Source organism: Chiloscyllium plagiosum, unplaced genomic scaffold (assembly GCF_037043375.1).
Source record: "Chiloscyllium plagiosum isolate Xiang-an unplaced genomic scaffold, Cpla_swu_hap1 HiC_scaffold_19, whole genome shotgun sequence".
NCBI classification, from domain to species: Eukaryota; Metazoa; Chordata; class Chondrichthyes; order Orectolobiformes; family Hemiscylliidae; genus Chiloscyllium; species Chiloscyllium plagiosum.
Genome location: NW_028270157.1, coordinates 15,142,129 through 15,162,881, shown reverse-complemented (window position 1 = coordinate 15,162,881; position 20,753 = coordinate 15,142,129). Strand labels below are relative to the sequence as shown.

At 43.6% G+C, this 20,753-nt stretch overlaps 1 protein-coding gene across 1 annotated transcript in view; it reads left to right on the top strand.

The window, feature by feature from the left end:
* The window catches only part of stab2 (stabilin 2), a 182,235-nt gene that overhangs the window by 97,874 nt on the left and 63,608 nt on the right, over window positions 1-20,753 (top strand). Inside the window, exons 34-41 of the mRNA XM_043709921.2 lie at window positions 1,469-1,600; window positions 2,835-2,963; window positions 4,623-4,679; window positions 4,784-4,879; window positions 7,008-7,203; window positions 14,069-14,164; window positions 17,451-17,496; window positions 17,613-17,689. Of these exons, the coding sequence (XP_043565856.2) occupies window positions 1,469-1,600; window positions 2,835-2,963; window positions 4,623-4,679; window positions 4,784-4,879; window positions 7,008-7,203; window positions 14,069-14,164; window positions 17,451-17,496; window positions 17,613-17,689 (829 nt within the window). The remainder of the gene's footprint in view (window positions 1-1,468; window positions 1,601-2,834; window positions 2,964-4,622; window positions 4,680-4,783; window positions 4,880-7,007; window positions 7,204-14,068; window positions 14,165-17,450; window positions 17,497-17,612; window positions 17,690-20,753) is intronic.

Genomic DNA, 20,753 nt, shown 5'->3' with positions numbered 1-20,753 from the left:
TAGGGATGGGCAATAAAGCTGGCCAAACAAGTGACACCCCTATGTCATGAATGAATAAATGGGACTGAGATAATTAGTCTCCAGCATTTGCAAACGTTTTCTTTTATGCTGAGTATGACACAATCTAGTGAAGAACTTTTGCCAGGGTGACGTTGATGCCACAGTCGGTCAAATACTGCTATGATATCAAGACAGTTATTCTCATACACCTCTTTGAGTTGAGGTCTTTCGTTGATATTTGAACGAAGGCCGTACTGAGGTCAGGAGGTGAGTAGACCTAACAGAACCTAATATGAGTGGGTTATAGTTTTGCAAGTGCTGCTTGATAGCACTGTGAACTCACCTCCCATCATTTAGCTTATAACCAATTGATGCGCCACTAATTGACTGGACTGGATTTGTCCTGATTTTTGAGAATGTACTTATCGGGGCAATATTCACTATTGGTGGATAGGTGCCAGAGTTGTAGTGTGCTGGAACAGGTCGTCTAGGGGACCAGTTACAAATTTTCAGCACGATTGCTAGGATGTTGTCAAGGCCCATAGCCTTTGCAGTATCCAGTGCCTTCAGCCATTTCTTGATATCAAATGGAGTCAAACAAATTGCCTGCAGCCTGGCATCTGTGGTGCTGGAGACCTCTGGAGAAGTCCCCAATGGATTATCCAGTTAACTCTTTTGATTAAAGGTGTCTGCAAATGAGCTTTGGTGGGAATCGGAATTTTCATGGTGCCTCCTTTCTTCAAATTAATTCTTGGGATGTGAGCGTCACTGGTGAGGCCACATCTATTGCCCATACAAAATCAAAATACTGCAGAGGTTGGAAATCTGAAACTGAAACAGAAAATGTTGGAGAAACTCAACAGCTCTGGCAGCATCTGTAGAGAGAGAAACAGAATTAGCATTTCGAGTCCAGTATGAGTCTTTTTCAGAACTGAAAGTGTTGGAAAATGGTGTTTTTTTTATACAAAGGCAGAAGATGGGTAAGATGGTGTGGAGGCCCAGTGCAAAAGATAAAGGGGTTACTAATTGGGTGAAAGAGTGATAGAGCTGTAAAATGTATGTAAACTAAGGTGCGGAAATGGTGAAAATGGATCTTTAATTGGCCTTGAAGATTGTGGTTAGCAAAATTTTTGAACAGCTGCAGTCCATGTGGTATAAGTACATCCACGTTGCTGTTTGGGATGGAGTCAGAAGACTTTAACCCAGTGAAGAAACAGTGATATAGTTCCATGTCGGAATGGTGTGTATGTGTGGGGCTTGGAATGAACATTTAACTGGTGGTGTTCCTATGTGACTGCTGTCCTCGTTTTTCTAGGTAGTAGAGACTTCAGGGTTAGAAGATGTTATTGAAAGAGCCCTGACAAGTTCATGATACTCTCCATGAGAATGTTAATAGGTTTTCATCTTAATTTTGAACTAAGTCAATGGCTTATGATGTAACAAATGTGTGATCTTTCATTTCCTCCAGGATGAAGACCTAATCAGATACCACATCATTTTGGATCAAAAGCTAATGAAAAGCGATATGCATGATGGGATGCACCGGGAGACAATGCTCGGATTTTCCTTCCAACTTGGCTTCTTTTGCCGAAATGATAAAGTATGTGTGTGTTTCCTGGAGTTTCCTGGCATTTCCAGAAGGCTAGAGGGAAACGGGGAGCTTTTGATTGTGAGATTGGGAGGATGTGATCAAGGGTAGTTATAATAATGGGCAGCATTAACCCCTCAGCCAACATCGCTTTAAAAAATTGCAAATTACCTAGTCATTACCACATCAGTGTTTTTGTGAGTTTGCAGAGCACAAGTTGACTGCTGTATTCCCTACATTACAACAGTAACTGCACTTCAAAAGTAATTCATTGACTGTAAATTGCTTTGCGATAGCTGGTGATCATTAACGCTGCTAACTAAATGCCAATCTCTTTTCTGCTGTTGACATTCTCTCTTTATTTCAGAGAATGGGACTGCTAAATTACTAAGACATCTACTATGTGCTTAAGCCTGGGAATATCCATTGGCAACTAATAAACTTTGATTGAAGATTGAAGTCTCAACTCACCCAGGGTTTAAATGCAGTCAATGTTTCAGTTGAAATGCTACATCTTAATTATTTGTTGTTAAAATCTAATACATTGGAATTGTAGTCCATAAAGGCATATAGTAGTAACAAAGGTTCAAATCTCCGGTCCAAAAGATCTGGGTTCAAGTCCAACCTGCCCTTGGTGATATGTCACAACACTTTCAAATCAGTTGGTTGAAAGCATATGTGTATGGTTTTAGAAGCTTTCATTTAGTCAAAGTTAATTCTTACTTGAAACTTCAGGTGGAATTGTAGAATGCCTACAGTGTGGAAAGAGACCATTCAGCTCACTGAGTCCACAGCATCTTTCTGAAGAGCATCCCACCTCACCCCGACCCCTGTAACCCTCCATTTCCTAAGGCTAAATGACCCAGATTTCACATCCCTGGCCTCTAAGGGGCAAGTTAGCATGGCCAATCCATCTAACCTGCACATCTTTGGACTGTGGGAGGAAACCGGTGCACTCAGAGGAAACCCACGCAGACATAGTGTAAACTCCACACAGATCGTCTCCTGAGGGTGGAATTGAATCTGGGCCCTGGCACTATGAGGTAGCAGTGCTAACCACTGAGCCACCCCTGGTGTTGTATAAGTAGCTGCATTCTCTGTTTAATGTGGAATGCGCTGCTTGGGTCCCTGTGATTGTTAACCATGGAAACAGTTTTACCTTCTTTACTCCAACAAACCATGTCATTGTGGTTTTAAACAACTCACCTCAGTCTCCCCTGTGATAACACACTGTCTACCATTGCAGCTTTCTGTGAATGATGCACTAGTCAATTTCACTGATATGGAAACGGACAAAGGAGTAATCCATGGACTAACAAAAGTTCTGGAGATCCAGAAAAATCGTTGTGACTCTAATGAAACGACGGTATTACAGGTAAGTGAGTAAATGTTTGAAGCTGTTGGAGCTTGAACCCACAGCACCTGACTCCCAGGCAGGAAGTTTCCCCTTGGTGATAGTTTGCACAATAGGCTATATGATAAGGTGCAAAACAAATGTATATTCAAAACACCAAGGTTACATCTAGAACATAGTAAAATAAGAGAGATATGACGTGATAACATGATCAGGATTGCAAGTTTTTCACTTACGAATGGCCTTACAGTAATGTTTGAACATGCCAGTCTTGATCCAAGAACATTATAACTCCCATACATCAGTCTTATATTCTCTAAAGTACTTTTACTGTTACTTAGTGTCACAGAATGTTTAGAGCATGGAAAGAGACATTTTGGCCCATTGGTCATCAAAATATAAGTCTATTCAAACTTTTAGTCAAATCCTGAAACGTCCTCCCGAATGACATTGTGGTCTACTTACACCACGTGAACCACAGTGGTTTAAGAAGGCAGCTCACCACCACCTCCTCAAGGGCAGCAAGGGATGGGCAATAAATTCTGATCCAGTCCACAACGCCCACTTCCCATGAACAAATAAAAAGTGTTTTGTACAAAAATAATGTATATATATTTCATATTTGTGCATCCAAACTTATTAAGGGACGGGCAATAAATATTGCAGACCACATACCACAGCTGGAAACAAAAAATGCTGGAAATTACAGTGGGTCAGGCAGCGTCCATGGAGAGAGAGCAAGCTAACGTTTCGAGTCGAGATGACTCTTCATGAGTATTCACTCTCCAACTGGATCCCTTTCTCTGGCCTCTTACCCACCCTCGATCTTTTCATTGAAAACTACTGGCGCAACATCGACCATCTCAATGTCTCTGCTCCTCTCAACCTATCCCCTTCTGAAATTGCTGCACTTCACTCTCTCAGGTCAGTAGCTCCGATGAAGCGTCATCTAGACTCGAAACATTATCATGCTGTAAACCACCGAAGCTGCCTGACCCGCTGTGATCTCCAGCATTTTTGTGTTCAATGTAGATTCCAGCAATAATTTGCTCCTATATTATGTCCACATCCCATGATAGAATCAATTAAAAATCAATTTTAAAAAAACACCTAACACTATGGGCAATTTAGCATGGTCAATTCACCTGGCCTGTACAAGGAAACCAGAGCGCCCAGAGAAAACCCATACAGACACAGGAAGAATGTGCAAACTCCACACAGACAGTCACCCAAGTCTGGAATTGAACCTGGATCCCTGGCACTGTGAGGCAGCAGTGCTAACCCCTAAGCCACCATGCCGCCCTGTAGTTGAGCTTATTGCTGTTATGCAATAAACCACCTTGTTAACTAAGAACAGTGCCTCCTCTGTAAAGACTTAACACCGACATATCGCCCGAGATTGAACATCAGAGAGACCATAGCCAAAGTGTGGACAAAGGATGATTGGTGGCAGCAAATACACCCTAAGCATCCCTTATTCAGTGCTGCATGTGGCCAAAGTGGCAGATGCCATCTGGTGCCACCATGGCAATATCACACCTCCCCAACAGAGTAAATTGTTTCTCTCCAACTCCCCTATCAATTATTTTCCCTTTGGATATTTTGATAAGGCATGCAAATTTTGGAATGTTTGACTTTACAGTGGCTGCATGAAGATGAATATTTGTTTTTTTTTTGAAGGGGAAGTGTGTAAATTGTCAGTACAAACCTGAATGCCCTCCTGGATCCAGGCCTTTAGTGAGTGTTGACTTTTTGAGTTCGAAACTCAAGAGAACTATTTTACAATTATGGAGAGAATTTTATTTTGTTTCAATTCTAAAATTGTTATTTGCTTAACGCAGGTGGGAAAAAAGAAGAACTGTATCTTTGTGCGATACCTGCTAGGAAAGAGGTTAATGTATCTCGGCTGTCAGACAACCTGTGTAAAAACTAACATTGTAAGTAAACTTCAGACCTGGTTTAAAGTGGATATGATGGCAACATAGCCATCCTAACAACCAAAATGGCAGTTTAATAACGTTTCTTTTGCAAAATTTAGGTCAAAGTCTGATGAATTGTCCTCAGTGTTATTTAGTTATATAGTCAACAGAACAGAAGACCATTCGGCCCCTCAAGTCTATTCTATTGTTCAATTTGGGTTAGCCACCAGGGTTAAGCCAGAAAGCAGAAGTTCAAACCAGAATTAAGTTCAGTGTCAATATTTTCCTTAAAGGACATGTTTAAAAATTAATTCATGGGATAAGGGCATCACTGGCGAGGCCAGTAATTATTGCCCATCCCTAATTGCTCAGAGGCCAGTTAAGAGTCAACCACATTGCTGTGGGTCTGGAGTTACATGTAGGTCAAACCAGATAAGGATAGCAGTTTCCCCTCCCTAACGGACATTTGTGAACCAGATTAGTTTTCTCCGAAATGGATTAATAGTCATCAGTAGATTCTTAATTCCAGATGTTTATTGAATTTACATTCCCCCATCTGCCATGGTGGGATTCAAACACAGGTCCCCAGAACATTATGTTGGTCTCCAGATTAATAATCCAGTGATAATACCACTAGCAGAAAGTGAGAACTGCAGATGCTGGATATCAGAGTCAAAGAGTGTGGTGCTCAAAAAGCACAGCCAGTCAGGTAGCATCCGAGGAGCAGGAGAATCGACGTTTCAGGCATAATCCCTTCATAATACCACTAGGCCAACACCTCCTTTCTCCCATGCTCCCCACTAAATAAAGATACAGAGGTCTTTTGATCCAATATAGTGTTCCCTTCCCTGTTTTAGGCCCTGTTGAAGGCCTTACTGTCACTGATAAATTGGCTGCAGTTTTCAGTGCACATGAACATGACTTCTGGCTATGGCAATGTTCACAGTTCATCATCTCCAGGGTAAGGATGCCACTAGGAGGTTTCTAATTGTTCATGAGACTGGGTCATGATCAACGTAGGGGTAGGATAATGGAGCTCCCACGCCACTCTAGAAGCTGTGAATCGAACAGTCCAACCCTTGCTGCCTGGTTGTTTGAAAGTATGTTTTGTTTTGACCAGTTGTGGTGGTGGTGGGTTTCAGCTCACTCAATGTGTTTGAGTTTTTTTCCTATTTGCACATGTGCTGTGGGCATCATGGCTCAACCAGCATTCATTGCCCGTCGCTAATTGTTTTGAGAAGGTGGTGATGAGCGGCCTTCTTCAACAGCAGCAGCCCATGTGCTCTAGATACGCCCACAATGACCTCCGGGAGTGAATTTGAGGATTTTGAACCAGTCACACTGAAGGAAAAGGCAACATATTTCCAAGTCAGGATGGTTAGCTGCTTGGAGGGGATGGTATTCCCATGTATGCGCTGCCCGCATAATTCTAGATAATAGTTATTGTGGGTTTGGAAGGTGCTGTCTCAGGGCCTTGATGAATTGCTGCAGTGCATCTTGTAGATGACACACACACTGCTGCTAGTGAATGGATGCCTGTGGATACATCCATTGTTCTGGATGGTGCTGAGCTCTTTGGGTGTTGTTGGGCCTGCATCCATTCAGGTATGTAGGGAGTATTCTATTACACTCCTGAGCTGTGCCTTGTAACTGATGGACAGGCTTTGGGGAAGTTGCTATGGCAACATGCACTTTTTCCCAGGTTTGTTGCGGGGGGGTGGGGGGGCGAGTGTAGTCTGATGGTGGTAAGAGGCTTCAATGTTCTCTCATTACATGGTTGACCAAGAAACTCTCCTGTTCTCACTGACCACTACTGCTTTGTGTTGGAAGCATTTGCAGATTTCCAATCAACCTGTTTGCCTTTTATTATGAATGCCTTGGCCAGTAAGTCCTGGGCTAGGTCTCAAACACAGAGTTCCTGGCTCAGAGGCAGGGTCATCATCCATGCTGTGATAAGGTCCCCACTGTCCACCGTGCAGAATAATTACTCCTCCACTGCTACATCAGAAGGTTACAGTGTAACCTTTTCTTTCCAAGGTGTGTGCTGAGAGAAGCCATCACCAGTGACAACACTTAAAATATCCCTCTGTTTATCAATTACACTGCTGCTTTGTTTTAGTTTTTTGCTTTGGTGGGTTTCTTCCAGACTCGAGAATGCTGTGCTGGCTACTTTGGGAAGCAATGCCAGGCCTGCCCAGGAAAATCCACAAACTGGTGCTTTGGAAACGGTATTTGCCTAGATGGCATTAATGGCACAGGGACATGTGCCTGTGAAGAAGGATTTACTGGAACAGCATGTGAGACCTGTATTGATGGACAATATGGTATACATTGTGATCAAGGTGTGTTCTGCCATTGTTTTTCTTTACTATGTCTTTATCTTAGCTTGGTTATTGGATTCACATTGCCCGCGCCCAAAAGATGCTTAGCTCTCCATTAGAGACGTGCCCCCATTATCTCAGACAACAGTATCATATTAATTTTCCAAGATCGTCTCTGACTCAGAGCTCATCTCCATTTGACTGAATTTACAGCACAGAAAATGGTAATACCACTATTGTATAAAGAGGAGAATGAAAGGTTATCGGGGACAGGCAGGAATGTGGAGCAAACAGAAAAGCCAGTCATATTGAATGATGGGACAAGCATGAGGGGCCAAGTGGCCTATTCCTGCTCTTAATTCATAAATTGGCAAGGTCCCTGTTAATTGTGCTTCTTACGTGGTTCCACAAACCATTTTTCATCTCATCCTATCTGCACATCTTCCTAATTGTATCTCCCTGTCTTAGAAAAATCTATAATACATTAATATGCATTATTATCCTAACAGGAAAATCTTCCATTTCCCATTTTTGAAGAAATTACAAATGGGTTACTAAAGAGCTAGCAATCCATCGCTGTGGTCCCATGGTGCTGACCTATAGTGGCTGCTGGTCAAACAGAGCCTCAATTTGAAAATTCTCTACCTCTCCTCAGTCTTAAACCCCTCCTACCTCAGGCAATCTCTTACAGCCCTACAAGCCCCAATAACTGTAGCATTTCTCCAATTCCTGAGTCTTGCACATCTTCCTCAACTTTAATCATCATGCCTTTAACTACCAAAGACCTATTCACTGGAACTGCCCGTTTACAGCATTCATCCTTTCCCACTATCATTCCTCCTTCAAAATAACTTTTGACCAAGCTTTTGGAGATGTGCCTTGGAATGTTAGACCACATTAAAGGTACTGAGTAAATGCAGGTTGTTGTTATAACACTGAGCATCTAGAGGAAATTGCCCTCCTCACTATTTTGAATAAGGTAGAGGAATCCAGGAGGTAGAGTTGCATGAGCCTCAGCCCTTGTCCTTATCCAACAGATTCAAGAGATTTGCTCCCTATGTAGACAGGAATGGGGACTGCAAGAAGGATGAGCCGACTGATCGCAGCACTGTGGCGCAGGGAACCATTCAAGTGGTGGGGAGAGAAGAGAAATGTTGTTGTAATTGGGGATAGTATAGTTAGAGGCAGAGACACTGTTCTCTGTGACCAGGGTTGAGAGTCCTGAAGGTTGTGTTGCCTGCCTGGTGCTTGGCTTCGGGATATCTCATCTGGGCTGCACAGGAACTTGGAGTGGGAGGGTAAAGATCCAGTGATTGTGGTTCACATAGTTACCAATGACATCGATAAAACTAGGGCGGATATTCTGCTAAGGGAGTATGAACAACTAGGAACTAAATTCAAAAGCAGAACAGAAGAGGTAATAATCTCTAGATTACTATCTGATCCATGAGCTAATTGGCGCAGGGTCAATAAGATTAAGCAGATAAACGCATGGCTCAAAGATTGGTGTGAGAGAAATGGGTTCGAATTCATGGAGTAATTCAGGAGACACAGCAGAGATTCATCCCGAGGAAAAGAACCATGGTACAAGGAGGAGGAGGCAACCATGGCTGAGTAGGGAAGTCAGGGACAGTATAAAAGCAAAAGAGAAAGCATATAATGTGGGGAAGGGCAGTGGGAGACCAGAGGATCGGGAAGCTTACAAACACCAACACAGGGCAACAAAAAAAAATAAGGAGGGAGGAGATTAAATATGAGGGAAAGCTAGCCAGTAATATAAAGGAAGACTGTAAGAGTTTCTTTAGATATATGAAAGGAAAAAGAGAGGCAAAAGTGGACATTAGGCCACAGGAAAATGATGCTGGAGAGATAGTCGTGGGGGACAAGGAAATGGCTGAGGAACTGAATAATTACATCGCATCAGTCTTCACAGTGGAAGACACAAGTAATATTGCAAAATTTCAAGAGAGTGAGGGGGCAGAGCTGAGTCTGGTGGCCATCACCAAGGAGAAGGTGCTAGAAAAACTGAATGGCCTGAAGGTGGATAAATCACCTGGACCAGATGGACTACACCCAGAGTTCTAAGGGAGATATCTGAAGAGATAGTGAAGGTGTTAGTGGTGATATTTCAGGAATCACAAGAATTGGGATGGGGGGGACAAGGGACTGGAAAATCGCTAATATAACACCCCTGTTTAAAAAGGGAGTAAGGCAAAAGGTGGAAAATTACAGACTGATTAGCCTAACTTCAGACAAGGGTAAGATCCTGGAATCCAATATGAAGGATGAGATTTCTAAATACTTGGAAGTGCATGGCAAAATAGGGCAAATTCAGCATGGTTTCATCAAGGGGAGGTCATGCCTGACAAATGTGCTAGAATTCTTTGAGGAGAATCTAATCTAATCTAATCTAATCTAAACGTAATGAGCAGATTAGACCAAGGAGAGCCAATGGATGTTATCTACGTGGACTTCAAGAAGGCCTTTGATAAGGTGCCACACAGGATGCTACTGAGTAAGATAAGGGCCCATGGTGTTAGAGGCAAGGTGCTAGCATGGTGGCACAGTGGGGGGGTGGCACGGTGGCACAGTGGTTAGCACTGCTGCCTCACAGCGCCAGAGACCTGGGTTCAATTCCCGCCTCAGGCGACTGTGTGGAGTTTGCACATTCCCCCCCTGTGGGTTTCCTCCAGGTGCTCCAGTTTCCTCCCACAGTCCAAAAATGTGCAGGTTAGGTGAATTGGCCATGTTAAATTGCCCATAGTGTTAGGTGAAGGGGTAAGTGTGGGGGAATGGGTCTGGGTGGGTTGCTCTTTGGAGGGTCAGTGTGGACTTGTTGGGCTGAAGGGCCTGTTTCCACACTGTAAGTAATCTAAAAGTAAAAAGCTTAGCTGTCTGGCAGAAAGCAGAGACTGGGGATAAAAGGGTCTTTCTCAGGATGATAGCAGTGACAACTGGTGTTCTGCAAGGGTCAGCGCTGGGACCACAACACTATACATTGATGATCTAGATGAAGGAACTGAGGGCATTCTCATTAAGTTTGCAGACAATATAAAGATAGATAGAGGGACAGGTAGCATTGAGGAGGTAGGGAGGCTGCAGAAGGATTTGGACAGGATTAGGAGCGTGGGCAAAGAAATGGCAGGTAGAGTACAACGTGGGAAAATGCACTTCGGTAGGAGAAACAGAGGCGTGGGCTATTTTCTTAATTGGGAGAAAATTCAGGAGTCTGAAGTGCAAAGAGACTTGGGAATTCTAGTCCAAGATTCTCTCAAGGTAAACTTGCAGCTTGTGTCAGTAGTTAGGAAGGCAAATGCACTGATGGCATTTATTTTGAGAGAACTTGAATATAAAAGCAGGGATGTACTTCTGAGGCTCTATAAGGCTCTAGGAGAAATGCAAAACTTGCGCCCACACCTCCCCCCTTACTTCCCTCCAAGGCCCCAAGGGATCCTTCCATATCCGCCACAAATTCACCTGCACCTCCACACACATCATTTACTGCATCTGCTGCAACCGATGTGGCCTCCTCTATATTGGGGAGACAGGCCGCCTACTTGCAGAACGTTTCAGAGAACACCTTTGGGACACCCGGACCAACCAACCCAACCACCCCGTGGCTCAACACTTCAACTCCCCCTCCCACTCCACCAAATACATGCAGGTCCTTGGACTCCTCCATCGCCAGACCATAGCAACACGACGGTTGGAGGAAGAGCGCCTCATCTTCCGCCAAGGAACCCTCCAACCACATGGGATGAACTCAGATTTCTCCAGTTTCCTCATTTCCCCTCCCCCACCTTGTCTCAGTCAAATCCCTCAAACTCAGCACCGCCTTCCTAACCTGCAATCTTCTTCCTGACCTCTCCGCCCCCCCCCACACACTCTGGCCTATCACCCTCACCTTATCATCCTCACTGAACCTCCTTCCATCTATCACATTTCCAATGCCCCTCCCCCAAGTCCCTCCTCCCTACCTTTTATCTTAGCCTGCTGGGCACACTTTCCTCATTCCTGAGGAAGGGCTCATGCCCGAAACGTCGATTCTCCTGCTCCTTGGATGCTGCCTGGCCTGCTGCGCTTTTCCAGCAACACATTTTCAGCTCTATAAGGCTCTGGTCAGACCACATTTGGATTTTTTTTGCCACTTTGGGCTCCATTTCTCAGGAAGGATATATTGGCCTGGGGCATGTTCAGAGGAGGTTCACGAGAATGGTCCCAGGACTGAAAGGCTCAACAAATGAGGAACATTTGAGGACTCTGGGTTTATACTTGATGGAGTTTAGAAGGATGAGGGGGGATCTAATTGAAACATACAGAATACTGAATGACCTGGACAGAGTAGATATTGGGAAGAGACTAGGTGGGAGAGACTAGGACCTGAGGGCATAGGCTTAGAGTCAGGGGAAGACCTTTTAGAACAGGGATAAGGAGAAATTTTTTTCAGCCAGAGAGTGGTGAATCTGTGGAATTCATTGCCACAGAAGGCTGTGGAGGCCAGGTCTTTGTGTATATTTAAGACTGAGATAGATGGCTTCTTGAGTACCAAGGGTGTCAAGGGTTAGGAGAAGAAAGTGGAAGAATGTGGTTAAGAAACTTATCAGCCATGATTGAATGGTGGAGCAAACTCGATGGGCTGAATGGCTTAATTTCTGCTCCTATGTTTTATAGTCTTATGGTCTAATCTCTATGAATTGTGCATGATGTATTATGGAAAATTATTTATGTCCTTAATTTGCCATTAAGCACTGCAGAATTGATAAGCTAATATCATTATACAGACTAATGACTGTAGTCTTCAGTGTAATATCAGTTAGGGTTAAGTACATACAGAGGAAGGGCATTGATTTGATGGTTACTTAAGCTCATATAAAGAGACACTCACAGAAACAGGAGTAGACTGGAGTCAGGAGATAGATATCTGTCTGTCTGGTTTAGTGAATAAATTCATTACAAGGAAAGACTCACTCTGATTTCTTCCTTCGGTCAAGAATACACCATTCTATGGGCAAAAACTGTGGGTGGCACGGTGGCACAGTGATTAGCACTGCTGCCGCATAGTGCCAGAGACCCAGGTTCAATTCCCACCTCAGGCAACTGTGTGGAGTTTGCACATTCTCCCCGTGTCTGCATGGGTTTCCTCCAGGTGCTCCGGTTTCCTCCCACAGTCTAAAAATGAGCAGATTAGGTGAATTGGCCATGGTAAATTGCCTGTAGTGTTAGGTGTAGGGGAATGGGTCTGAGTGGGTTGTTCTTCGGAGGGTTGGTGTGGACTTGTTGAGCCGAAGGGCCTGTTTCCACACTGTAAGTAATCTAATGCTGGTTTCAATACTAAGGCTGGATTTTAAATTCCCCTATAAAATATGAGGATAGCAAACAAACTGAATGGGTATTTTGCACCATGTGTGGTGATCCACAAAGATCATTGCTGGAGCTGCTACCTTTTACAACTTGCATGAATAATTTTAAGAAGAGACTGACATTATTACTGCTAAATTTGCTGATGATTGAAAGGATAAAAATAAAAATCATGTGGATTATCTAAATGTCAAACGATTGCAGAGGTCCGAGATGCAGAAGAAATTGGTGTTCCCAATGTACCATTGCAACTACTACAAATAGTTCGGAAAACTAATGGGACATCATCACAGGTTGTGAGTGGAATTGAACATAAAAGTAGAGACATTATACTTCAGTTATATAGGACACCGGTGAGACTAGAACTGGAGTAGTGTGTCAGTATTGGTCTCCTTATTGAAGGAAGGATGTAAGTACATTGGAAGCAATTCGGCAATTACTAGATAAACACCTGGAAGAGGGTGTTGTCTTGTGAGGAAAGGATGGATAGGTTAGGTTTGGATATCCCTGGAGCTTAGAAGAGTGAGAGATGACTTGATTGAAACATGTATGACCCTGATGGGCCTTGACAAGGTCAATGTGGAGAAGATGTTTCCTCTTAGGCAAAATCTAGAATTGGGGTCACTGATTAAAATAAAGGGTCACCCTTTTTTAACCTCATGGAGGGTCATTGAGTCTTTGGAGTCCTCTCAAAAGTCATTGAATCAGATTATTTTAATATTTTTAAGGCAGAGGTAGATAGGTTTTTGATAAGCCTGGGGGTAGGCAGGAATATAGCATTACCAGGTCAGCCATGATCTTATTGATTGGGAGAGCACGCTCAAGGTGCTGAGTGCCCTACTCTTGTTCTTATTTCTTATGATCCTAGTTCTCATGAAATCAGCCTGGTATCGCTTATGTCCACTTTTCTACATTTTCAATATAACCCTTGATTCTCCCACTGATCAAGAATCTATCTATCTTAGGTGAAAGTGAGGATTGCATATGCTGAAGTTCAGAGTCGAAGAGTGTGGGTGCTGGAAAAGCACGGCAGGTCAGGCAGCATCCGAGGAACAGGAGAATGAACGTTTTGGACATAAGCTCTTTGGCAGAGTTGATCTAGGGTCATATGATAGAGGGTAGGCTGTTTTGGACTGAGCTAAGGAGACGTTTCTTCACTCAGGGAGCCTGTGAAAGCGGTTGGGGCTAACACATTGAATATTTTCAAGAAGATGTCAGTATTGTTGCAAGGGCTAACGGGATCAAAGGGTATGGGGAGACAGTAGGAACAGGCTACTGAGTTGGATGATTAGCCATGATCCTATTGAATGGAGGAGCAGGCTCAAGGGGCCAAATGGTCTACTCCTGCTCCGGTTTTCTGTGCTGTCTATGTTGCTATGCAGTGTTTCAAAGAAAAAGATTCCCTTCATCTTCTAGAAGTAGCCTTGCCAGGAAAAGTCATTTTAAAAATGATGTTTGTTGCTATGCTACAGGGTGTTTCTAAACTTCTATTGCAATTATCAACATGTTATTCTTAATCACTTTCTAGAATGTAGGTGTGTTAATGGTAAATGCAACGAAGGAATCGATGGGGATGGAACTTGTGAATGTGATCTGGGATGGAAAGGAATCAACTGTGATGTTCGTAAGTTGGAATTAACTCTGTTAAGCAACAATGAGCTCGTTTGTAACAGAGACAATAGCTATCCAGCACAATTAAGGAGTCAAAGGCAACGATATTTTCTCCTGAGAGCTGATGGTAGAATGAAAATTATCGTTATCCTAGAAGACCATAGATTGCTTTCTTATGAGATAGAGAGAAAGAGGGAGAGAAAGAGAGAGAGAGAGAAACAGCTGGTGATGAATTTAACCTGATGGTCCCCACACTTCAGGTGAGATGTGAAGTTGAGATGGTGGGACTTTCATTGTGACCTCAGCTGGCATAGGAACATTGCTGTTGGCATCACTGACAAACCACTTGTCCAGCCAACCGAGCAAACTGACCCCCATTTCTTATAGCTACTGCCCTGTTAAAATGGTAAATAAACAGTATTCTTCTGGTTGCTGAAGGTGTCAATCAAAGTGGTGATCCCAAATTGTCTTCGAACAAATAACACATCGCTTCTAATGTCTGTGCTGCCTCATTGAAAGAAATTATATAATTAATCCCACTCCTCTGCCTTTTATGTAAACCTCTGAAAATATTTCTCTTTCAAGTATTTTTCCCCATCAAGAGCTGAATGTTTATCACTTCATTGGTGTATCTGAAACCAGTGAATGGTTGTAAGTATGACATTTCGAAAGTGGGAGGAAAGTGATATTCTGTTCTGGACCCTCTGTGTACAGATTACATATAAGTTTAGTCCTAGTTGTGCAGGTGAGGAAAGGATCAGGAAAATACATGGTAGCCAACTACAGGGTTCATTGCAATAGTCCAGGGTTTCATGATGCAGCCTCTTTGGTTATGCCTCTACCAATCAGAGTCCACTTGCCAACTAATCAGCATCCTTTCATCATGCAGAATAAGTTGTTATTCCTATTGAGATATTCTATTCTTGCAATTCTGCCTTGATGAATATAAGGTGAAAATTTTCAACAGCGCATCTCTTTGTCAGCCAAACCAAAAATAAATGAAGATTTAGAAAGTATCACCTTCATTTTGAAATTGGCAGCAAAATGATGTTGCCTAATTTTGGAATGTATTTAGCATGGCACCTTATCTCAAGACAGACCATGATGAACGATGAATTAATGATATAATTTTCAATTGCATAGCTTCCACAACTTGTGAAACCATCTGTCATTTCTTGATATCACGTCAAATGTAGAGCAATAGGTTAGGGGATTGGGTCTGGGTGGGATACTCTTCGGAGGGTCGGTGTGGATTTGTTGGGCCAAATGGCCTGTTGCCACACTGTAGGGATTCTATGATTCTAAAGAAAATGAGCATTTCAGAATGATGTCCAACAAGACCATGAGTACGAGATGAAAATTGAATAAAGGTGAAGATAAAGTTGCCATTGGCCCACTCTCCCATTACAAAGAGAAACAATTAGTAATGGTTTCACCTGAGGGTTACCACACCTCAGGCAAGGGGAGAGGTTGACAAGGAGAGTCCTTCATGGTCACCTCAGCAGATGTGGGAACTGAACCCATGCTGTCGGCATCACTCTGTACTGAAACCTAACCAGCCAGAGAACTAAGCTAACCTAGAATTAGAATTAGGTTTACTATCATGTGTACTCAAGTACAGGAGTACAGTAAAACATTTACAATGTCGCCCCCACATGGCTCCATCTTAGGTACGTAGATATGTAGGTACAAATATTAGATCCAAAATAGGAAAAAAAAAGTGATGTTACCTTACAGTTATTCATTGTATAAATTAGATAAATAAGATAAAGTTCAAAAGATAAACATTACAGTCTTTCTATAAAGGGCCACCTATTGATTGGATACATCCTTTCCAATTGTTTTTGGCTATGATATCAGAGGACGATGTGTTGCCCTGATTTTTTAACAATTTTTCTCAAAATAGTAATCCACATATCTATGCACTTTTAATATAAAACACTTTTAAAATGTTTTTAATGATTGTTTTTAAAATTATAGCATCAGGTCTCAGACCTGCCATAATTATGGAGTTATATGTCAGATCTGGCATAATTTCAGCAAATTCTAGAACAGGCTTGAGGGATTAAAAGGCTTGCTCCAGTTCCTATGTTCCTGTGACTTGTGAGATTAAAGTCATCTCAGTTAGATTTAAAATACCCCACAACAGTATTTTGAAGAGCAGTGGGCAAGTTCTCCCCACTGACCTGGCCAATATTAATCCCTTGAGCTAAGGTTTGGAAATAGATTCTCTGATCATTATCACATTATTGTCTGTGGGACTGTGTTTTGTGAAAACGGTTGCCCACGATTTCAATATTACATTCCCCCAGAAAATTCCAATTTGGCTACAAAATGCTTTGTGATGCCCTAAGGCCAAGAAAAATGTATTTGTTTTATAAACTAGTGTTACCAAACATGACATGTGATTCTCTCCTATGTTTATTCGTATCACATGTCAGGATATCCCAGTATACATCACAATGAATTATATTTTCCCAAGTGCTATAGCAGCAATGGGTTAGTCAATTTGTGCTCAGCAAAGCCCAAGTAACACCATTTCCTCCTTTAGCTGGTAGCAAGGAGCATCAGTCAGTACATGCTTCTCAGCTTCCAGTATTGCCAAAGTGAAGAATAAACAGCGGGTCTTGGTTTAATCCCTCAGCTAAGAGATGGCACATTTGCCAATGCAGCCGTCCCATGGCACCGTAAAGGTAAAGCCGCCATACTCCCAGAGGATTGTTGTCGTACTAGTGAGAGACAACTGGTAGTGGGGTTAATATGAGGGTCACTGAAATAACTTCACAGAGGCTGGTATCCTGTCACCAAGTCATCCTTTATTTACGCGTGGAGAGTCCTTGACACTGCTGGAGCTCCCTCAGAGCCAGCTCTCAGAATCTCAGACACTCCTATTTATATCAGTGAGCCAGGACTCCCTGATCCAGACAGGACACTCCTATTCCCTGAGGTCCACCAGACTGACCTTGTTAATATCACTACAGTCACGTGTCTCCTGGCAAGGGGCGAGGTTGAGAAGGTAGGAACTTCATGTTAACTTCAGCCGCTGCAGGAATTGAATGAACACTGTTGGTGTCACTGTACATCACAAACCAGCCGTATAGCTAATGGGGTTAACCCGCCCAGTGTCAGCTGTGTGTGTGTCCCTACTGGGTCTTGCAGCCAGAACTGTTTGACTCAAAAATGATAATATCAAGATTTTGATATATTCTTTCTATAATAAGATTTCTAATATTTAGTATGACATGAGTTAGAATGCTAAATGTGAACATCTGCATTGTGCCTTTGATTTTTATTTGCAGAAATCACTGACGACCTGTGCAACATGACCTGCCATTCGAGTGCTAAGTACGTGCCCCTCCACCATTTTCCTTTGGGTAACAGAACAGTTTCAACCTTAATCAGATTCATAGGTAGCCAACTTATTTGGTGTTAACATTTTGAACTTTTAATCCTCTTCACAGCTGCATCTCTGAAATATCTGGCAACCCATACTGTAAATGTGTAACTGGCTTCAAAGGCAATGGCACATTCTGTGAAGGTAAGGTAGGACTCTGAGCTCTTACTGTTGGAACCTCTTTCCCCACAGATGAACTATAGTTGATAAATACTTTATTTGAAGAGGTGCATTATAATGGAATGGAAAAAGGAATAATTGAGCACAGTACGCTGATATAGTGAGATTAAACTGAATGAGCAAAGTGCCTGTGGATGATAAATACAGCAGCGACCAGTTAAGACATAAATTCAGGCAGTAAATTCTTTATAATTTTATAAGTCATGTCAATATTTCCATTCCATCAGTTCATTCAAACTCCTAAAAAGAGAGGCAGGTTCTGGTTTCCATTCTGTCTAGCAATTAATCTTTGAGCTAATTCATCAGTGTTTAATCAATATCAGCTCAAAGCCTTAAAGTGGGCCATGTTTACATTAGTACAGGGAACAACATGTTAGATGGTACCATCTTCACTTCTACAACACAGCACACCCTCTGACTTAATTATAAATCACAAATAGGACATACACACCATTCATTTTCTACTCCAAAGTGATACATTTTGAAAGTGCAAAATAATTTTAAATAAAAATAAACTATTTAATTTCCCTCACTGAAACTTTAAATTTATAAGAAATTTGTAATCTGTAAAGTTTCTGCTTTCCCACACAGCAGTTGCATTCTGGCTGACCCAAGGCTGCATTCACTCAGTGGCAGCAGATTATTGCATAATGCTTGTTCTGGCTGGTGTTCCCATTGCTGTGCAAAAGCACATCATCTGACTTAGTGTGAGTGTGGTAAACCTCTTCCTACTGCTCCCTCGACCATGACCCCCCCCCCCTTCACCAAACCATCATCTCCTTATCACAGAACCTTATCACCTCAGGAGATCTCCCACCCACAGCTTCCAACCTCATAGTCCAGGAACCCCGCACTGCCCTGTTCTACCTCCTTCCCAAGATCCACAAGCCTGACCACCCCGGCCGACCCATTGTCTCAGCATGCTCCTGCCCCACTGAACTCATCTCTACCTACCTCGACACTGTCCTATCCCCCCTAGTCCAGGAACTCCCCACATACGTTCGAGACACCACCCATGCCCTCCACCTCCTCCAAGACTTCCGTTTCCCCGGCCCCCAATGCCTCATCTTCACCATGGATATCCAATCCCTCTACACCTCCATCCGCCATGACCAGGGCTTCCAAGCCCTCCATTTCTTCCTCTCCCGACGTCCCCAACAGTACCCTTCCACCGACACTCTCATTTGTTTGGCCAAACTGGTCCTCACCCTAAACAATTTCTCCTTCGAATCCTCCCACTTCCTCCAGACCAAAGGGGTAGCCATGGGCACACGTATGGGCCCCAGCTATGCCTGTCTCTTTGTTGGCTATGTAGAACAGTTGATCTTCCGTAATTACACCGGCACCACTCCCCACCTCTTCCTCCTCCACATTGATGACTGCATTGGCGCTACCTCGTGCTCTCACAAGGAGGTTGAGCAATTCATCAACTTCACCAACACATTCAACCCTGACCTTAAATTTACCTGGACCACCTCCCTCCCCTTCCTGGACCTCTCCATCTCCATTAATGACGACCGACTTGACACTGTCATTTTTTACAAACCTACTGACTCCCACAGCTACCTGGATTACACCTCTTCCCACCCTACCTCCTGCAAAAATGCTATCCTGTATTCCCAATTCCTCCGCATCCACCGTATCTGCTCCCAGGAGGACCAATTCCACCAAAGAACATACCAGATGGCCTCCTTCTTTAGAGACCACAATTTCCCTTCCCACGTGGTTAAATGTGCCCTCCAACGCATCTCGTCCACATCCCGCACCTCTACCCTCAGACCCCACCCCTCCAACCGTAACAAGGACAGAACGCCCCTGGTGCTCACCTTCCACCCTACCAACCTTCGCATAAACCAAATTATCCGCCGACATGTCCGCCACCTCTAAACAGACCCCACCACCAGGGATATATTTCCCTCCCCACCCCTTTCCACCTTCCGAAAAGACCATTCCCTCCGTGACTACCTGGTCAATTCCACGACCCCTTACAACCCACCCTCCCATCCTGGCACCTTCCCCTGCCACTGCAGGAATTGCAAAACCTGCGCCCACACCTCCTCCCTCACCTCCATCCAACGCCCTAAAGGAGCCTTCCACATCCATCAAAGTTTTACCTGCACATCCACCAATATCATTTATTGTATCCATTGCTCCCGATGCGGTTTCCTTTACATTGGGGACACTGGACGCCTCCTAGCAGAGCGCTTTAGGGAACATCTCCGGGACACCCGCACCAATCAACCCCAGCACCCCGTGGCCCAACATTTTAACTCCCCTTCCCACTCTGCTGAGGAGATGAAGGTCCTGGGCCTCCTTCACCGCTGCTCCCTCACCAGCAGACGCCTGGAGGAAGAACGCCTCATCTTCCACCTCGGAACATTTCAACCCCAGGGCATCAATGTGGACTTCAACAGTTTCCACATTTCCCCTTCACCCTCCCCACCCCAGTTCCAAACTTCCAGCTCAGCACTGTCCCCATGACTTGTCCTACCTGCCTATCTTCTTTTCCACGTATCCACTCCACCCTCCCCCCCACCGACCTATCACCTTCATCCCTTCCCCCGCTCACCTATTCTACTCTATGCTACTTTCTCCCCACCCCCACCCTCCTCTCACTTATCTCTCCACCCTTCAGGCTCTCTACCTGTATTCCTGATGAAGGGCTTTTGCCCGAAACGTTGATTTTACTGCTCCTTGGATGCTGCCTGAACTGCTGTGCTCTTCCAGCACCACTAATCCAGAATTAGTGTGAGTGTGATCCACTTGTATGGTTAAAAGGTATTGTTAACTATCACACAATGGCACCCTCAGAATAGATTTCACTGAATGTCTGTCTCTAGCAATCCCTTAATCTATTGTGCAAGTTAAGAGTGGGTTGAGAGTTGTCAAATTAAGGAGCAGGAGTTGGCAATTCAGCCCCTCGATCTTGCTGCACTATTTAATGAAATTGTGACTGATCTCATCTCAGCCTCAACTCCATTCCCTGGAACCCTTTCACCGTTAATAATTTAACCTATTCCTCTTTAAA